The following is a 20,757-nucleotide window of genomic DNA, read 5'->3' on the forward strand; positions in this document are numbered from 1 at the left end:
TAGGAGAGAAAGCAGAAATGAAGATCCTCGTTTACATCATCAACATCAGGGTCTGTGTTCACGAAACATCTGAAGGCTAAACGTAGCTCAGATTTAGGAGACATTCTTCAAAAATGGATCCTGTCTGTTGCTAAATTTGGGACTTTAGTGATTTTAGAGCTAACACTAGACCGCTAAAAGATTAACAGTAGTAAAGAGACTCATAAATCACTAAATCAAGCCACAAAATATCCTAAAATGTCTGTTTTTTAGTAATCTGCTTTGGAAAAAAAAACATCTTTAAAAGCGTTTGCCCACAAGCCAATCTCCAAAGGTACTCAGAGGCCTCTGTAGTGACGGTTGGTTCTCACATGTCCGCCATGTTTGTTGTTTAGACTTTTACCTGAGTTCTGTGTTTATAAACAAATTCACGTCCAACGTGCAATGTATTGTGGGTAATATTAGCCTTTAACGTACGGATGCTGCTTCACATTTCTACTGGAAATAGTCGACCATACCGGGAACTTTAGCATACTCTTTTCAACATACTACAGTTTGGGACACACTAATACTACTTTGCAATACTATTTAGGATGGATCTGATGTGAATTGGGCCGCAGCATGGTCTCAGATGAAACACAAACTGCCTGATGTTAAACATCCAGCTGATGTATGTTTGGTGTTAGTCAGCTATTGTACAGTTATATGAGAATAAAGAACAGCGTTTCAGTGCACATTCTGCTGAGGAGACTCAATCCTGCTTAATAATCAGTTCACTTCACACTGTTCAACAGCTGAGGAAGACAAAGAAGGACTGTATTCTGTGTCGTCTGACTCCGCTTATTATTCTGACATTCCTATACATTACTTTCATTAGCAATCACAGTTTCTTCATTGTAGAATTACCTGCTGATCAACATTCTACTCGTGATCTACTAGATTAGATTAGATTCAACTTTATTGTCATTACACATGTACAAGTACAAGGCAACGAAATGCAGTTTCGGTCTAACCAGCAGTGCAATAGCAGCAAGTGCAGGATACAGGTATAAGTTATAAAGTGCAGTTATAGAAAAACTATGGTGATATTTACAGATGGATGTACTATCAACATTATATACAGGTTGTATTAGCTATGACAGATTTACAATAAATGAATATATGTACAGGATGTGTGGCAGATAGATAAACAATTACAAATGTTCATGTGCAAAAATTAAACAAATGGCACAGAATACAGCTTGAGCGTCTGTAATTGCATGCATGTTGCAAAATAATGCAACAACCATCTTGTTTTCCAGCTCAAATATCTGAATATTATTAAATATAAAACAGTACAATTACTGGAGAAGCTAAATAAAGTTGTTTTTTTAAATATTAAATGTTTTATTAAATATTAAATGTAAAATTTAAAGGAAAAATAAGGTTTCATATTTCTAAAGCATCAACATGTTTAATGTACATTTATAATCTGTTCTTTAATTTTAACTTAATATTTCATGTAAAATTGCTTCTCCGGTAAACACAGCTTGATTTAAAAGCTTTTTTTCAGATATTTGCACCTGAAACAAGACACAATACTGAACAAGTCATTTTTTAAAAAACCATACTTTCATAAATCAGTACAGTTTAATATCAAGAAATGTAACCTTGTGTTTATATGAAATACCGAATATACACATGTCTAGATGAAATTTAAGCAAGGATTCAGATCAACAGGAATCTCCAGTATGATCAATAACATCAATTTTACACTTAAATCAAGATACATTAATGGAGGATAACTCAAGAAATGAGGCCTTGTTAAAGAAACCAAGATGGTTTTTGCATTATTTTGTAACATGCATGCAGTAACAGACGCTCAAGCTGTATTCTGCGCCATTTTTCTAGTAGATCACGAGTAGAATGTTGATCAGCAGGTAATTGACAATGAAGAAACTGTGATTTCTAATGAAATGAATGTATAGGAATGTCAGAATAATAAGCGGAGAGTAATTATAAACAAGAAAAATACCCAGATTTAAAAAAAACTACTATAGTAATTTACAGTAAATACTCTAGTAGTGTTTGAACCACACTATAGTGAAGTGTATAATAGTATCTACAACACTTTTAATGAATGCTCCATCATACTGTAGTATTAACTCTCATGATAAACTGTAATAAATACTTTAGTTTTACTACAGTAAACTTTGGTGTATTGTAGTCCAATACACCCTGAAGCTGTAGAAAACTACAGTATTGGGTCATTTTGTTTGTATTACTATAGTTGTTGTGTTACCATAGCAACTGTTGAATGAATCCCCAAAGCAGAACTACTATAGGTGTACTATAAATAACCATATTTGCTCATGTAAGATCAGACTTACATTTTTGACAGATTTTATCTTGCAGGAAAAACCTCTTAAGAGTTTCTTCATTGTAGAATTACCTGCTCATCAACATTCTACTCGTGATCTACTAGAAAAAATGGCACAGAATAACTGCATAACTGCATGCATGTTTACAAAATAATGCAAAAACCATCTTGTTTTCCAGCTTAATATCTGAATATATTAAATATATATAATTACTGAAGAAGCAAAATAAAGTTTTGATGAAAAATATTGATTAAATGTTAACTTTAAAGGAAAAATAAAGTTTCATATTTATAAACAATTAACATGTTTAATTGTAGATTTGTAATCTCTTTTTTATATTAAATATTTTATGTAAAATTGTTTGTCCGGTAAACACAGCTTGATTTTAAAAGCTTTTCAGAATTACCTGCTCACAACACACCTTAAGACCAAGAAACATACGAATCTTAAGACCAAAATAGTGACTCGGAATGTAATGTGCAGTAAATAGCTGTGAGCAAACAGCTCGGAGTGTGTGAAGGACACTGTTCCTACAGTACGAGTGTAATGCAAACCACTGCTTATGTCAACATTTACAGTCTCAAACACTCCACTGTACTTTCATCTCGCCGCATGTCTCTATTCTTAGAGTCCAAACTGCAACATTGTTAGCGCGTCTAACAGCGTCAGTCAGTGTGAAGTTGAACATGTATCGAGTCAGTGGCGGAAGCAGAATCTACAGCTGTAAAAGAATTCTTAATAATAATAATAGCGCGGGTCATCATCAGCTACAATAAGCCGCGCGCGCGGGTGTGTGGTTGTGTGGTGTGTGTGTGTGTGTGTGTGTGTGTGTGTGTGTTTCGGGGTCTTACCGAGCAGCACCACAGCTGACGTCCACACAAACCCTCCAGAGTCCTCGAGCCTCGAACATTCTGAGTTCCGCACCGGGCCTTCTGCCTCAACAAACTGCTGAACATTTATCAACGACAGAGAAACTTAAAACACACACACACACACGCATTCGTACACACACTACTTCATTTAAGCTGGAGATAATCTGAACATCAACAGCGGTTGTTGTTGTCCTCCGATGGGTTTCCGTCGTTATGGTTTGTTAATTAGCGCGCATCTTCCGAGTTTTCTCCCCGTGTCTGATGCGTGTGTCGCCGTTATAGACCTCCGGTTACTTCATATCGCATGATGGTGAGGTCAATCCCTCAGCCTGTCAATCACACGCAGGCTCCGCCCACGCTTCCTCTTCCTCACTCACTCGCTGATGCTGTTGCGTTCTCATCATTGAATAAAGAGTCAGTTTTCCTCACAAAAAATGATGGAAATATAAAAATATAAAGTGCAAATTCAGATGAGGGAAAAGTCAGAGATGCTACAGACTATAGTGTATATATATTTTATAATTCTGACGGTCATAAAGAGAAGTAAAGATTATAAACATGCAAATCAAAGAAAAGCCCTGAAATTGTGATATTTATTTATTTATTTTTATTTATTTATTTTTATTTATTTTTTAATAATAGATTTGGGGGGAAAGCTATAAACTCATAACATTCTTAAACCTTTGATGCACTACATGGGTCTAAATGACCCGTCTAAGGTTATTTTTTTCCTATATTTATTTATAGCTAGTGCATCAAAGGGTTAATTTAGGGGAAAAATAAATAGTGAAAGTCAATTTTAGTTAGCTTACTATTAAAACAAATGTTAATTCTTTGTGATAAACCCCTTGATGTGCAAAATCTCATTTTTAAAGGTTACAAATATGAAAACTAAAAAATAAACTGCAATTTAGAGAAAAAAAGTCTTTTTTTAATAACTATTTTATACCATTTTTAAAAATTCAGACATTTATTCGTGCTTTTTATGTGAATATCAAAGGATCATTTTATTGTTTTATTGTGGAAATGTTACTAAAATCCTCTGTGAACATTCTGAAACACACAGACAGTTAAAAACACACATCTAATGTCTTTTCCTTTTCTTAAAGTCTGAAAATCGTAATAACAGTAACAGCACAAACATCACGACTTTTATTTCAGGTTTATACTGCAAATTAGAAGCACCTGTTTGGTAAACGAAGCTAACTGCTGATAACTGGCGTTTAACTGGCTATTATCTGCTTAACTGTTTGTACTTGGGCTATAACAGCTTAGAACCAGTATACAACTGCTTACAACTGCTTGAGCAACTATAAGCCTGTACAAGCAGTTATAACTCAGATCAAAAGTTATACACTAGTTATAATGCCAGTTATAGGTGGTGTGTGCACTTTATAGGCAGTTGTATGCTCATTATATTCAGTCGTGTGCCAGTTATAGGAAGTCGTCATGCTCATAGGCTGTCATATATGCTCATTATATTTAGTCGTGTGTCAGTTATAGGCAGTTGTATGCCCGTTATAGGCAGTTGTATGCCCCGTTATAGGCAGTTGTGTGCTCATATAGGCAGTCGTGTGCCAGTATAGGCAGTTGTGTGCTCATTATAGGCAGTCAGTGTGCCAGTTATAGGCAGTTGTATGCCAGTTATAGGCAGTTGTGTGCCAGTTATAGGCAGTTGTGTGCCAGTTATAGGCAGTTGTATGCCAGTTATAGGCAGTCGTGTGCCAGTTATAGGCAGTCGTGTGCCAGTTATAGGCAGTTGTATGCCAGTTATAGGCAGTCGGTGTGCCAGTTATAGGCAGTCATGTGGCAGTTATAGGCAGTCATGTGCCAGTTATAGGCAGTTTTATGCCAAGTTTTATGGTAAAGGTGGTTATGTGGCTGTTATAGGCAGTCGTGTGCTCGTTTATAGGCAGTCATGTGCCCGTTATAGGCAGTTGTATGCCAGGTATAGGCAGTTGTATGCTCCATTATAGGCAGTCGTGTGCTCGGCAGTTGTATGTCAGTTATAGGCAATTGTAAGCCAGATATAGGCAGTTGTATGCCAGTTAAAGGTGGTTATGTGGCTGTTTATAGGCAGTCATGTGCTCGTTATAGACAGTTGTATGCCAGATATAGGCAGTTGTATGCCAGTTAAAGGCGGTTATGTGCTGTTATAGAGAGTCATATGCCAGTTATAGGAAGTTGTGTGCCATTATAGGCAGTCGTGTGCCCAGTATAGGCAGTCGTGTGCCCTTTATAGCAGTTGTATGCCAGTTAAAGGCGGTTATGTGGCTGTTATAGGCAGTCGTGTGCCCATTATAGGCAGTTGTATGCCAGGTATAGGCAGCTGTATGCCAGTTATAGGTGGTTATGTGGCCGTAATAGGCAGTGGTGTGCCCAGTATAGGAGTAGTTGTATGCACATGATAGGCAGTCGTGTGCTCATAGGCAGTCGTGTGCTCGTTATAGGCAGTCGAATGCCGTTATAGGCAGTCGTTATGCCAGTTATAGGCAGTCGTGTGCTCGTTATAGGCAGTCGTTTGCACGTTATAGGCAGTTGTATGCCAGTTAAAGGCGGTTATGTGCTCATTATAGGCAGTCGTGTGCCCGTTATAGGCAGTCGTGTGCTCGTTATAGGCAGTTGTATGCCCATTGTAGGCAGTTTGTATGCCAGTTACAAGCGGTTATGTGGCCGTTATAGGCAGTCGTGTGCCCTTTTATAGGCAGTCTTGTGCCCTTTATAGGCAGTTGTATGCTAGTTAAAGGCGTTTTATGTGGCCGTTATAGGCAGTCGTGTGCTCATATTCAGTTTTGTGCCCATTATAGGCAGTCGTAAGCTCTCTATATTTAGTTGTTTGCCTGTTATAGACAGTCGTGTGCTCATATTAAACAAATTCCTCGTATGTGTGAACATACCTGGCAATAAAGCTCTTCTGATTCTGATTCTGATTCTGATATTCAGTTGGATGCCAGTAATAAGCAGTTGTGTGCTCGTTATAGGCAGTCGTGTGCCAGTTATAACTGTTTACAACTGCTTTTAATTGCTACCACTGGTGTCTAGCTGTTATAATATCCCTAACACTGCTTAATAATTGATTATAAGCAGTTATGAGACCGCCGTGAGTGGCTGATCAGGTCTGCATATGTTGTCGTCTGCTCAGATGTTCACGAATCTGCTTCTGGAAGATCCTCAGTCCCATTCGAGCATGAGAGGCTTCATTCAGAGCTTTATTCTGCACACACTGCTGAAACCTCTTAGTGGAGGAGTGATGGGAACACACAGTCTGGTGCCACATGAGGAACAGGCTGGAGACGGAGCCCGGATCACCATCACACCACTGTGCAGGAACTTCCTGTAGAGATGTAGGTCTGCTGTGTCACTTCCCCTCGCCGAAAACCACACCAAATCCACCTTTCAGAGGAGTCAACACTGAAGATTAGATGATCTGAGAGATTAAACTACGCCAGTGCTCACCAACCTGTTTTTAGCTCAAGATCCATCTAAAAGCTGAAGATCTACACATTTAAAAATGACAGGAAAATAAAGCTGCATTTCCAGCTCATGGCCTTTAATTCAACATTTTTGAATATGTAAAAAGCCCTATTTTAATTTTTTTAATTGATGCAACCAAAAAAAATCGATCTGGGTGACATTTGGAGGGGGGCGTTTGGGTGACAAACAATGCACTGTAACATCAGACCATACGAAATGACTGTGAACTAAAAAAAAAATATTGGTAAGATAGTTTTCAATGATACTTTAAGCAATAATCAGATCATATCAAATGCCTGTGAACTTAAAAAAATGAATTATCCTTTAGCAGGTACTGCATTAGCATTTTATAAATGAGCTGTAAAAAATCTACAAATAACAAAAATATTAATAACAAATGAAAACCTCATCATTAATGCTGGTGTAAGAGGCTAAAATATCACATGCATTGTTTATATGGCAAAACATCACGTCTTTTTGACTCAAGAAGGTCCATACTGACTCAAAGGCAGATACTGATAAGATCAGGGCCTGGTGTGTGGACTTTGGGGGTTTTACGATGTGGTCACATGTTTATTAGTCAGTTTGAATGTCTCAGCATTTGGACTCGGCAGAACGACAGTTCGAACCACTGTGGTTTTAAAACCCATTCCTACACTGGACAAAGATTAATCACATCCAGAATAAAAGTTTTTGACATAATGTCTGTTTTTATATATATATATATATATATATATATATATATATATATATATATATATATATATTATATATATACATATATATATCTATATATATATATATATATATATATACATACATATATATATATATATATATCTATATATATATATATATATATATATATTATATATATATATATATATATATATAATATATATATATATATATATATATATTAGGGGTGTATCGGTTCTCAAAAATCACAGTTCGATACGACACGACACAATGGTGTCACGGTTCGATATGTTTTCGATACAGCAAATAAAGAAAAACGCAGAGGATTTCTCTGATTTACATTTTTTAATGCATTAAAACTGACATCATTAAAGTTTGATCTTGTTTTTTTTCTTTTACTTTAAACAGTGATAGAGCTGTACTCCTGGGTTTCTGCTTATCAGCAAATTATACAAATCCTTCTTTATACTCAAAACCAAAAAGCTGCTTATTAAAAAATAAATATAATATTGTAGGAGTTAAACAAATAAAAGAAAATAATAATTTAGTTTTTTATATTGAACTCAGCTTCAAGTATTTTTTTTTTATTTTCAGACAGATGAGTGTCCACCTTTTCTTCAGACAGCACAGATCTGCTTGATTTGACTGTCACCTGGCATTTTAGTGGATCTGAAAGCAGGAATTATCTGACTGAAATGGGATTATGAAGGAATAATGTAACAGGGTTCTATTACATTTAACATTTTCTTAAAACCCGAAATTTCCACTACCGATTAAGGTCTCTCATATGCACAGCTATAAATGTACCGATCGCCTCTGTGATTTGTTTTCCCCAGTTCGAATCTGTAGGAATTGCCTGTCTGAATGCTGTTCCACGATTTCAGGAAGATTATCATTCGTTTGCGGACATCCAGGAGTCTCATTGCATTTGAGGGAGACTACTGAAACATCTGGGAGACTTGGGATGTCTGGGATTACATTAACGTTACTAGCCATTTTGCGAGCTAGTGCAGCGCGTGCCTGACTAGAGTAGTGTTTGGAGGTGGGCAGGTGTGGTGATATGTGAACAGGTTATTGAGATTGGCTGTTTTGTGTCAGGGTTCCAGGGTTGCTGGGGCAATGGGGCGGAGCCAGCACGAGGCTGACACAGAAGATAGCCAGATAGCTAATGAGTGCATGCTTCAATAAAGTGAAATTCTGAGTTTCAATGGTTCTACTGTTTAACATGGACAGCGGGGAAGGCAGCATGTTGTCTGCCCACGTCATTTGGGATGCCATGTTGAGGGTTGCTGCAATGAAAACATTATATTTGTAACTTATGTTTTTAGATGTTAGTCTGAATCGAATCGTTCAGTTTGTAATGCGTACCGAACCGAAAGTCTCGTACCGAATGGTTCAATATGAATACGCATATCGTTACACCCTTAAAAAAATAAATAAATAAATAAAAAAAAAAAAATAATAATAATAAAAAAAAAAAATATATATATATATATATATATATATTATATTCAGCCCATCTCTGGGAAACATCCATACACCACTCATTCACACTTATACATTCTACGATCAAACACGGCAAAGCAAGACGAAGGAAACGCGTTGTAATGTCACTATAACAGTAAACAAGATTAGAGTGTGTGTCCTGTGCTGCTTAAACAGTGTGTGTAATCAGTCCTTGACAATCCTCCAGCGGTGTGTATGCAATCAGTCAGGATCAGGAACCGCTGTGTGTGTGTGTGTGTGTGTGTGCGGAGTGCATGTATGAAGTGTAATGAAATGGCAGATTTGTAGTCCTTTAGTGATCCGTGTAAATACCAGCGATCTGCTGGATCACTGGTGACCGTGATATTTTTATCCAAGGTTATCATACCATCAGAAACTTGTACCGTGCCATGCCTCTCTCTTTACTGCATTTCATTGCCTTGTACTTGTACATGTGTAATGACAATAAGGTTGAATCTAATCTAATCTCACTCACACACACACATGCATAGACACAAAGCACACAAAACTATTTTGTTGCATAGATATTTAAATTCACATATATAATTTGTACCATATATAGCTTATATCTGAATAGAAATAAATATTTACTCAAAGTATATTATGCATTTATAAATACACACCATGCATGCATATATTTATTCATGAATTTACTATCATCTTCTATGTGAAGCTGCTTTGACACAATCTACATTGTAAAAGTCCTATACAAATAAAGGGGGAATTGAATTGAATATACACAGTACACACGTATTAGGACAACTTATTCTGGGATGCGATTAATCAGGATTAATTAATAGGAACGGGCATAGCAAACATTTTAAAAGTGGGGGATGGCTGTATGAGATCATACGTTAATATAATTATTAATCGCCTGTTCTAAATGGTCTGTCTCTAAAAGTGAGGGGGACGTATCCCCCCCCGTCCCCCCCCCTGTTACTACGCCCTGTATAGGAATACAAACTGCTGCTGACAGCTGGATCTAAGTGTGGGAGTTTAGAGTGAGATCACCACTGAAGGCATTTGTCTGAAGTGAGGCGGCCTTTTAAAGGTGCTTTTTCTATTGGCAGTGAGAGTTTTGTGTGGTTTAAACCTCGCGGTTTTGCAGTTTAATAATAAAAAGTTGAGGTGTTTTCAACTCCATGCGCTGTGTAGTAGTCTTCTGTCATTTTCTGGATCTACCAGTCAATCGCCATCAATCTCTAATCTACACCACAGAGTCTCAGAGTCTCCAATACCTGCGTTCATGAAATCTGATCTGTACAGACACGTCGAGCTGAAATCATCATCCTTCCAGAATCCATAGTCCTTCCTGATCACCTGCAGATCAACAGAGATATAGGGCCTGTTTACTCCTGGTCACTTCCTGTGTGTTTTCTGAGCGTATCGCTCTCTGAAAACATTTCCACTTGCTTTTGAGCACATGAATGAGTCTCTGCTAAACTGATGCAATTCTGATCTTCAAATCCTGCGCAATATGCTAATTTAACTAGGTTATGTTGACAAAATCAGCATCAGATACACCACAATGTTTTGCATTTACACTCACCGGCCACTTTATTAGGGACACCTCTCCAGTTGTTCGTTAACGCAAATTTCTAATCACCAATCACATGGCAGCAGCTCACTGCATTTAGGCATGTAGACATGGTCAAGACGATCTGCTGCAGGTCAAAGTGAGCATCAGAATGGGAAGAAAGGGGATTTAAGAGACTGAACGTGGCATGGTTGTTGCTGCCAGACGGGCTGGTCTGAGTATTTCAGAAACTGCTGATCTACTGGGATTTTCATGAACAACCATCTCTAGGGTTTACAGAGAATGGTCCGACAAAGTGGAAATATCCAGTGAGCGGCAGTTCTGTGGGCGCAAATGCCTTGTTGATGCCAGAGGTCAGAGGAGAATGGCCAGACTGGTTCCAGCTGATAGAAAGGCAACAGTAACTCAAATAAGCACTCGTTACAACCGAGGTCTGCAGAAGAGCATCTCTGAACACACAACACGTCCAACCTTGAGGCGGATGGGCTACAGCAGCAGAAGACCACACCGGGTGCCGCTCCTGTCAGCTAAGAACAGGAAACTGAGGCTACAATTCACACAGGCTCCCCAAAACTGGACAATAGAAGATTGGAGAAACGTCGCCTGGTCTGATGAGTCTCCATTTTCTGCTGACACATTCGGATGCTCGGCTCACAATTTGGCCTCAACAACATGAAAGCATGGATCCATCCTGCCTTGTATCAGCGGTTCAGGCTGCTGGTGGTGGTGTAATGGTGTGGGGGAGATTTTCTTTGGGTCCATTAGTACCAATTGAGCATGGTGTCAACACCACAGCCTACCTGAGTATGTTGCTGACCATGTCCATCCCTTTATGACCACAGTGTCTCCATGATGGCTACTTCCAGCAGGATAACACACCATGTCATAAAGCACCAATCATCTCAGACTGGTTTCTTGAACATGGACAATGAGTTCACTGTACTCAAATGGCCTCCACAGTCACCAGAGCTCAATCTATTCTTCTCGTGTTTCTTATTGGATGAAAACGCTGCTTTATTCACTAATGTTTTAGGCAGTATTATAGTTTTGTGCATCTAATTCACATTTTTGGACTGAAACACAGCTACTGACAGTGACTTGGAGAGCTCTTACCATCTGCTGTTGAGCAGAGGAACATGCTGACCGTTAGAGGAGTTCTGGATTATACAGACTGAACATCACTGGATAGAAAACCTTCTGACCTGCAACAGCACGCAACACACCAACAAGAGTTCAGTACATGAGCTCCAACAGTCTGAGATCACACTAAACATACGACTTTATATTTAACCCAACATAAGTAAGAAAAACCAACACTTTCTCTCTTCTAAAATCGCTCTACCTGGTTGTGCGTTGATGCGGCAGGAGTGAGGAACTCTGCGGTGGAAGTGGACGTGTACATCACAGAAAACACAGGAGCACGTTGTTGTGTTTCCAGGCTCGAGCTCCAACATCCAGCGCTCGGCCTTCTGGAGAACTCTTCATTCAGACGGATCAGAGTCACGTTCCTGTACTTCATTCTCCTGCAGAACACAAACACACACACACACACACACACACACACGATCAGCTTGTATTCAGAAGAAACATTCTTAAAAAGAGTTTCATTAATTTTGCTTCGGCTTGTCCCTTTATTCATCAGGGGTCGCCACAGCGGAATGAACCGCCAACTATTCCAGCATGTGTTTTACACAGAGGATGCCCTTCCAGCTGCAACCCAGTACTAGGAAACACCCATACACACTCATTCACACACACACACACACACACACTCATACACTATGGCCAGTTTAGTTGATCAGTTCCCCTATAGCGCATGTGTTTGGACTGTGGTGGAAACCGGAGCACCCGGAGGAAACCCACGCCAAACACAGGGAGACATGAAAACTCCACACAGAAACACACACTGACCCAGCTGGGACTCAAACCAGTGTCCTTGCTGTGAGGCGACAGTGCGACATTACTGAGCCACCGTGTCGCCTAAGAGAGCTCATTCTACCTTGATATTACGTCCAGAATTCCCTTCACTTCTCCATCTTCTCAGACCCAAACAACACCACGGTGAGATGCCGTCTGTCCATCTGACCAATGCAGACCTCGCTAAGACACAGAAATCAAGCAAGTTTGTGAACTCCTTGCAGAATCACTGAATAATTTTAACAAAATGAGAGCTCAAACTGCATGTTGTTTTAATCTAATGTCCTGAGTAAGATCTTTTACATAATAGATGTTTACAAATTGTTCGCATGACAAAATAACTGAAATGATTAAAATAACCCTGTGCAAAAGTTTGTGAACCCTACTATTGTGCACTTTTTATGATGATGATTAAGAGCAGGGGGCTGAAAGCATTTGGAAGATGAAGATCAAAATTAATCTGTTTTGTCCTGGAAGAAAAATTAAAGTACAAATGATCTGTTATTTCTGAAGGATGGTGCGTCAATCTTTTCAGAGGTTTGCTTCACTCCTCGACTGTTAATGCATGGTGTTTGAAGAACCATCACAAACCAAAACAATACAAATAAAATAAACAGCCACAGGTCATCCTAACCACAGGATTCACAAACCTTTGCACTGGGTTATTTGAATAATTTCACTTTGCTTTGTCTTGTGAGCTATACAGTTGAAGTCAGAATTATTAGCCCTCCTAAATTATCCCTCCCCCTCCACCCTGTGTATTTTCCCCCAGTTTTCAGTTTAATGGGAACTGATAGTTTTAATTGTATAGTTTTTATAAACTCATCTCTAATAACTGATTTATTTTCTCTTTGTCATGATGACAGTAAATAATATTAGACTAGATATTCTTCAAGACACTTCTATATAGCTTAAAGTGACATTTAAAGGCTTAACTAGGGTAATTAGGGTAAAGTTAGGGTAATTAGGCAAGTCATTGTATAACTGGTTTATTCAGGAGACAATCCAACACTAATATTGCTGAAGGGGGCTATAATATTGAGCTTAAAATGGGTTTAAATTTAAAAACTGCTTTTATTCTTGCTGAAATAAAACAAATAAGACTTTCTCCAGAAGAAACAATATTAGAGGGAATACTGTGAGAAATTTCCTGAATCTGTTCAACATCATTTGGGGAATATTTGAGAAAGAAAAACATTCACAGGAGGATGAGTAATTCTGACTTCAGTATGTGAACCTCTCTTATGTAGAGATTCTACTCAGGACAGTACTAAATAACATTAATTCTGTGAGATCTCTTTAAACTTTGTTGAAATCATTGACATTCATCGATCCCTCAAGTAGTTTTTAAACCTTTCCAGCAGCCCTGTAGTTCATGCATGGGTAAAATGAAGTAGGAAGCTGTGTGTGTTTTACCTGAATTGTTGCATGAATCGTCTGAATGTGTCCCACTGTGTTTGGTCAATGGTATGATTATATTGATGAGGATCTGTGAGGCGTCCAGCAGATCCTCTCTGACTTTCACCAGCGGTGCGAAAGGACGGAAGAAAACGAGTCTCCTGAAGTCTGGAACGTCGTTATCTCCGGAATGCAAGATCATATGTAGTTCCTGTGCCCTGCTCTGTGCGAAAGATTCCTGTCAGTGTAGAGAGCGTGGCATTTGTTGACATCCTCCAATACCGGTTGATATTCAATAGCTTGAAACGCCAAATAACCTATTCATTTCAACTGCAAATGGTGGAAATGTCTCGTTTGGGGTCATGACTTGTACAAGCGCAAAGTTGTCCACATGTAGATGGGTTTGGGCTGAACACAATTTTAACACAAATGAAGGGTCCCACTTTATATTAAGTGGCCTTAACTATATATGTACTTACACAGAATTAATAGTTCGTTAAAATGTACTTATTGTGTAAATATTATGTATTTACTGTGTACTTATACTGAGTAAATACCTGTATTGTAATTCATCTGTAACTAACTTTTGTAATTACATTTTGTAGTTACAACTGTTGACCATCCCTACACCTTAACCCACCTTAAACCTACCCATGCCACCAAACCTGGCCCTAACCCAACCCCTATCCCAACTCAAGAGCACCACAAGTGTTCTCAAATACATTATGAACACAGTACGTACATCGTATTTATTTGTGATTGCAAGTACATAGTAGTTAAGACACTTAATATAAAGTGGGACCAAATGAAGTGACCTACATTGGTTTTCATTCAATTTACCAAAATTGACAATGATTATTGTAGTTGTTGTTGTTGTGTTGTTGTTGTTGTTAATTTTGGTATCTGCCAACGGTTATTTTTGTTAAAATCAGTATCTGTATTGACCTGGGGTCCGTTCTTCGTACCTGGATACTCAATTAGCTGGATTTGTTTATGACGATTTGACATGATCCAGGATCGTTTAGTTCTTCAAAACTCATTGAGACTTGTTGTCATAGCAACAGTTCTGGTAGCTCAAACCTGCTCGGAAGCAGGCTCATTTCATATAAACAGGATTAGATCGGGTCATTTCGAGGTAAAGTATGAACGTATGTACCAAATTCTGAATATTTTCTTACAGGAGTTATATACACTTGGGAAAATAGTAAATATATATTTTTAACTATAATATACTATATAAAACTATATAAAGTTAAAAAGTATATGTTAATAAAACTTCTGCAATCTGCACTCTGAAATAAAAGTACAAAGACTGCCACCTGGTGGTTCAAAGAGAACATTTATTGATTAACTTTTTAGAGCATAATATTCAACTTTTTTTAAAAAAGGATAATAATTTATGCAGTTATGCACGATTTTACTGCTAATACGACAGTGATTTGATGCTTTTCAAAAGTTTACCGATATAAAATGCTTTTTTGATGCCAAATTAATTCATGCAGTTATTCCTTACGCCAATTAAAAATCTTGAGTAGGTCTAGGCTACTCTAAAGAAAATCTTCTCTAAATGTAGAACTACATTGAGATGCATTGAAATACATGATGAATACTCTTGACAGATGAAAACTGTAAGCCTGCAGCTCACAACAACTGGAAAGTTATTGCGTATCATATTTAACAAACCGTTTACTGCTAATATTATGTAATTTAGCTCACATGGATAATTGAATATTAATCAGATGATGTCATTATGCTGCTGTGCCGTCAGCCAATCATGCATTGCTGATCATGATATCGAGGATTGATAGAGCTGTCCTTCACAACACACACATTTCCGCATTTCCACTATCGGGCCAGTGCGAGCCAGGGCTTTAATCGGGCCAGGCCGGGCCAATAGCCAGGGAGGTTGAGAAATGAGGCCGAAATCATGTCGCGTTTCCATGTCGGGCTAGTTGCTCGCAGGCGTCACGCAAAACACCACCCCCAGAACGTCCCCCAATCAAAACATCACCACAACCCGCCCACTTCAGCGGGGAACAAAAAACCAAATTATAAACCACAAACCCAACCTGGCAATCACTACGAGAGCTGGAAGATGGAGAACACCGAAGTGATGGCTTTTTACTGTTTGTGGTCTTGTTGGTGTAAGGCCAGACAGCGATCCCTGGATAAGGACATTCGAGTTCGGCGGCATTTACTTCGAACACAGATTTTTCTTAGTGAGTTGATCAAGCGCGATAGCAAACAATGTAAGGGAAGAAAGCATCTTGTCTCCTCTTTACCTGACAGGAAAACTCCGCCTTTTGTACGTAACCCCGCCCCGAAGCCCCAGTTGGCCCTCCTTGGCCCAAGGTATTCGGCGGGCCGAAAAAAAGGCCGGACGCTGGCCCCAAGGAAGCCCCGCTTTGGCCCGATTACGCCCCGGAAGTGATAGTGGAAACGCGACTGGCCTTGGCTCGCCCTGGCTCGCTCGCTTAGGCGCGATAGTGGAAACGCGGCTAGTGATCTCAGATCAGTTCATCCAGATATCATATCTGATTCGTGAACTTGTTTGAAGAACCAAATTAGCCAAAGATCGGTTATAGAGATTAACAGATCCTGGATCTGCCAAATCATCTTAGATCATTTAAGCGAGGTACAAAGAGCAACCCCAGAAGTAGTTTGTTAGTTGTTGTTGTTGTTGTTGTTGTTGTTGTTGTTGTTAATAGTGGTATCAGCCGGAGGGTGTTTATGTTAAAGTCAGTATCTGTATCAGCCAAAGGCTTTTTTTGGTAATATCGGTATCGGTATCAGTCAAAGGTTGTTGTTGTTGTTGTTGTTGTTGTTGTTGTTGTTGTTAATCTGTATTGGTTAAATTCTTCTTTTTTTTATCTGTATTGGTATCGGTTTAAGTTTTTATTGATATCAGCTGAAGGGATTTTTTTTGTTTAAATCAGAATCTGTATTGGTAAACTCTACATCGGTCAAAGGTGGTTTTTTTTTTGTTAAAATCAGTAGCAGTATTGAAATCAGCTGAAGGTTTTTTTTTTTTTTTGTTAAAATTGGCATCTATTGGTATCGGTCGAAGGATATTTGTTAAACTCTGTATTGGTCAAAGGTTTTTTGTTAAATTGGTACTGGATAAAGTTTGTTAAATCAGATATCTGTGTTGGTCAGTTTTTTGTTGAAATTGGTATCGGTATTGAAATTGGCTGAAGGTTTTTTTGTTTAAATCGGAATCTGTATTGGTATCGGCTGAAGGCTTGTTAAACTCCTAGATTGGTCAAAGGTTTTTATTTAAATGAGTAGCAGTAATTGATATTGGTCAGTTTTTTTGTTAAAATTGGTATCGGTATTGATATCGGCTGAAGGTTTTGTGTTTAAATTGGAATCTGTATTGGCTAAAGGCTTTGTTAAACTTTATATTGGTCAATGGTTTTTCATTTAAACGAGTGTCAGTATTGATATTTGTCAGTTTTTATTTTTTAAATTTAATTTCGTTATTAAAATTAGTATCAGGTTTTTTGTTAACATTGATATGGGTTATCGGTCAAGTTTTTTTTTTTTTTTTTTTTATAAACTCTGTATTGGTATTGGTCAATGTTTTTTGTTAAATCAGTCTCTGCATTGGCCAAAAAAATCCTATGGGTCCATCGCTAAGTATCGCATTACATCAGTATGTTATTTCTGACCTTCATAGAAGTGTTTTGGAGAGTAAATCCCTCCTGGTCTGTGAGTCTCCGGGCTCCGGCTGGTTCAGCAGGTGTAGCGCCGCCTCCAGAGCCTCGTTCAGCTCATTCCTGCGGTCAGGTCGGAGCTCTGCCTCCTCTGGCCGTCTACTGAGGCCAGTCTCCAGCTGACAAACGCTGTGGAGCTAAGCTCTGGAAGGGCAGAAACTGTGAACTCGTCCTCCAACCGGTCTGCAGATCTGCTCTCGGCCCGGACGATCTGCTGATGAAGGAAATTTTGCAGCTCCTGCTGATCCTCTGGATTGTGCAAATGCAGACCAGCGCAGTTTGTCCCGTAGCTCTGAGATCAGGGCAAGAGAGTTGAGGGTTAAAAGAGTTGACATAAACAAAGCTGACAGGAAAAAGTAAAAACAGGGTTGACGGTTAACAGGGGTGATGAGGAAACAGAGTTGCGGGTGTTAACAGAGTAGACAGATAACGGAGTTGACTGATAATGGGGTTGATGGGAGAACAGGGTTGACTGGAGAATGTAGTTGACTGTGTAACAGATTTGACTGAGAACAGAGTTGAACGGAGTTGATGGTATAACTGAGTTGACTGTGTACCGAAGTTGACGGATAACGAAGTTGAGGATAACGGACTTGACGGATTAAGGGTAAATGGAAAACAAAGTTGATGGGGAAAACAGTTGACGGGCGTAACAGACTTGACTGTGTACGGATCGTGACGGTGTAACGGAGTTGGACGGTTTGTAACGGAAGTTGACGGTTGTAACGGAGTGTGGGGGTATAACGGAGTTGACTGTTAGCGGAGTTGACTGTATAGCGGAGTTGACGGTGTAACGGAGTTGATGGTTGTAACGGGAGTTGGGGTGTAACGGAGTTGGATGTATAGCGGAGTTGCCTGTTATAACGGAGTTGACGGTTGTAACGGAGTTGGGGGTTGTAACGGAGAGTTGACTGTATAGCGGAGTGACGGTGTAACGGAGTTGGGGGTGTAACGGAGTTGACGGTTATAGCGGAGTGACTGTATAACGGAGTTGGGGGTTTGTAACGGAGTGACTGTTATAGCGGAGTTGACGGTTGTTACTGAGTGGGGGTGTAACGGAGTTGACTGTATAGCGGAGTTGACAGTATAACGGAGTTGGGGGTGAACGGAGTTGACTGTATAGCAGAGTTGACAGTATAACGGAGTTGACGGTATAACGGAGTTGACTGTATAGCGGAGTTGACGGTGTAACGGAGTTGGGGTGTATCGGAGTTGACTGTATAGCAGAGTTGACGGTATAACGGAGTTGACGTGTAACGGAGTTGGGGCTGTAACGGAGTTGACTGTATAGCGGAGTTGTCGGTATAACGAGTTGATGTATAGCGTTGAGTTGACGGTTGTACGGAGGTGTGAGTTGAGGTGTTGGGTGTAGCGGAGTTGACGTTATTATAGCGGAGTTGACTGTTAGCGGAGTTGACGGTGTAAGGAGTTGAGCGGTGTGTAACGGAGTTGACGGGTTGTTTGTAACGGAGTTGACGGGTTGTGTAGCGGAGTTGACGGTTGCGTTTTGTGTAGCGGAGAGTTGACGGTTGTGTTGTAGGGGTTGGTGTAACGGAGTTGACGGTGTAACGGAGTTGACGGTGTAACGGAGTTGACGGTGTACGGAGTTGACTGTGTAGCGTAGTTGACTGTGTAGCGGAGTTGACTGTGTAGCGGAGTTGACTGTGTAGCGGAGTTGACTGGGTAGCGGAGTTGACGGGTGTAGCGGAGTTGACTGTATAGCGGAAGTTGACGGTGTACGGAGTTGACGGTGTAACGGAGTTGACTGTGTAACGGAGTTGACGGTGTAAACGGAGTTGACGGTGTACCGGAGTTTGACTGTATAGCGGAGTTGACGGTAGTAACAGAGTTGACTGTATAGCGGAGTTGACGGTGTAACAGAGTTGGACTGTATAGCGGTTGACGGTGTAACGGAGTTGACTGTATAGCGGAGTTGACTGTGTAACGGAGTTGACTGTATAGCGGAGTTGGCTGTGTAACGGAGTTGACGGTGTAACGAGTTGATGGTGTAACGGAGTTGACTGTATAGCGGAGTTGGCTTTGTAACAGAGTTGACCGTATAACCTTGTATGAGTCTGCTGAGGTTGGAGGAAAGCTGCAGAAAGTGCTGGTCCTGAAGATCCAGCAAAATCTGGTCCAGATCTCCTCCTTTTGGTCTTTCAGTTTGCATGCGAGTCCTGCAGGACTGACGATACAGCAGAAGAACACAGAAAAAGAGCAGAGCCCAAAACACACAGCGGAGGGAGCATCTCATGACGGAAACACACCAATGACCACTCACTCCTCAGGATAAATGTGCTTTTATGGCATCGACGGACCTTTATTTATCATACAGAAAAAGGTTCTGTAGAGAGGAAAAAATTCCTTCAGATTAATCTGTTTTAAAGGAACAAATCTAGGAGCCTAAATATTTTATATACAGCATCATTATGAAAACCCCCAGTCGGTTATTCACTGAAATGTTTCTTTTATTTACTTTTATTTATGAGGTGTATTTTAGTTATTTCATTTGTACTTTTTATTTTGTATTATGTAATTAGATTTATTTTTATTTAATTAAATTTTTTTCTAATATTATTAATTTTATTTGTACTTATTTACTTATTTTATTTAGATTTTTTTTTCTATTTAGATTATTTTTATTTTATGTTTATTTAATTTTTATATTATTTATTTTATGGTTGCTAATTTTTCTGAAGTCTAAAATCAGACACAAAATAAAACAAGATATCTGGCAACAGGAAAAAATAAGAAAGTATTCAACAACAAATAAGCAAACAGCAAATCTTACCCCCAAAACCCACCCAGAGGCCAAATCATTAATAACAATAGTAATAAATGAATAGATGAATTAACTAAAATGATGATAAAACTCCTATAAAATTGACTCAAATGTTAATCTTTAAGAGTGAATAATGCAGATCTGAGGTATGTTGAAATTAAACTGTCAGTGAAACAGCATCATGTGATTTCATCCATAGTTTTGGTTCAGAATTCCTGATGGTTCAGTTTCCTTGACATAATAATACATCCAGCGTTTCATAAAGTCCATCTGAAATCAGAGAAAACATGAAGGTGTGTTTGAGACACAGATCAGCAAAATGCACTGATAAACAAACACTGAACCAGACATTATTCTGGATATGAATACACTCACAAAAACTCCAAACAACGATTTAGAATTTACTTTAAATGTTTATTACAAAGAAACAGCAAGAAACAGCAAATTAAATTTGCAATATTTAGAGAGAGAAAATCTATAGGATTTAGCATAGAACTAAATGTAAGGATTTTTATTC

General features: G+C 39.0%; 1 protein-coding gene across 1 annotated transcript; it reads right to left on the reverse strand.

Annotated features, from left to right (window-relative positions):
* Window positions 1-6,153: 6,153 nt before the first annotated feature.
* On the reverse strand, window positions 6,154-19,970 carry csgalnact1b (chondroitin sulfate N-acetylgalactosaminyltransferase 1b). The gene is given in 18 exon segments (XM_056464497.1): window positions 6,154-6,502; window positions 6,505-6,589; window positions 6,591-6,604; window positions 10,129-10,210; window positions 11,541-11,629; window positions 11,770-11,839; window positions 11,841-11,894; window positions 11,896-11,950; window positions 12,427-12,460; window positions 12,463-12,527; window positions 13,761-13,801; window positions 13,804-13,926; window positions 13,928-13,980; window positions 17,414-17,441; window positions 17,443-17,597; window positions 17,600-17,711; window positions 17,713-17,750; window positions 19,523-19,970. Coding segments are annotated over 18 exon segments (1,467 nt in total). The 5' UTR covers window positions 19,713-19,970; the 3' UTR covers window positions 6,154-6,323.
* Between the last annotated feature and the right edge of the window lie 787 nt (window positions 19,971-20,757).

The sequence above is a fragment of the Danio aesculapii genome, chromosome 8 (assembly GCF_903798145.1).
Source record: "Danio aesculapii chromosome 8, fDanAes4.1, whole genome shotgun sequence".
NCBI classification, from domain to species: Eukaryota; Metazoa; Chordata; class Actinopteri; order Cypriniformes; family Danionidae; genus Danio; species Danio aesculapii.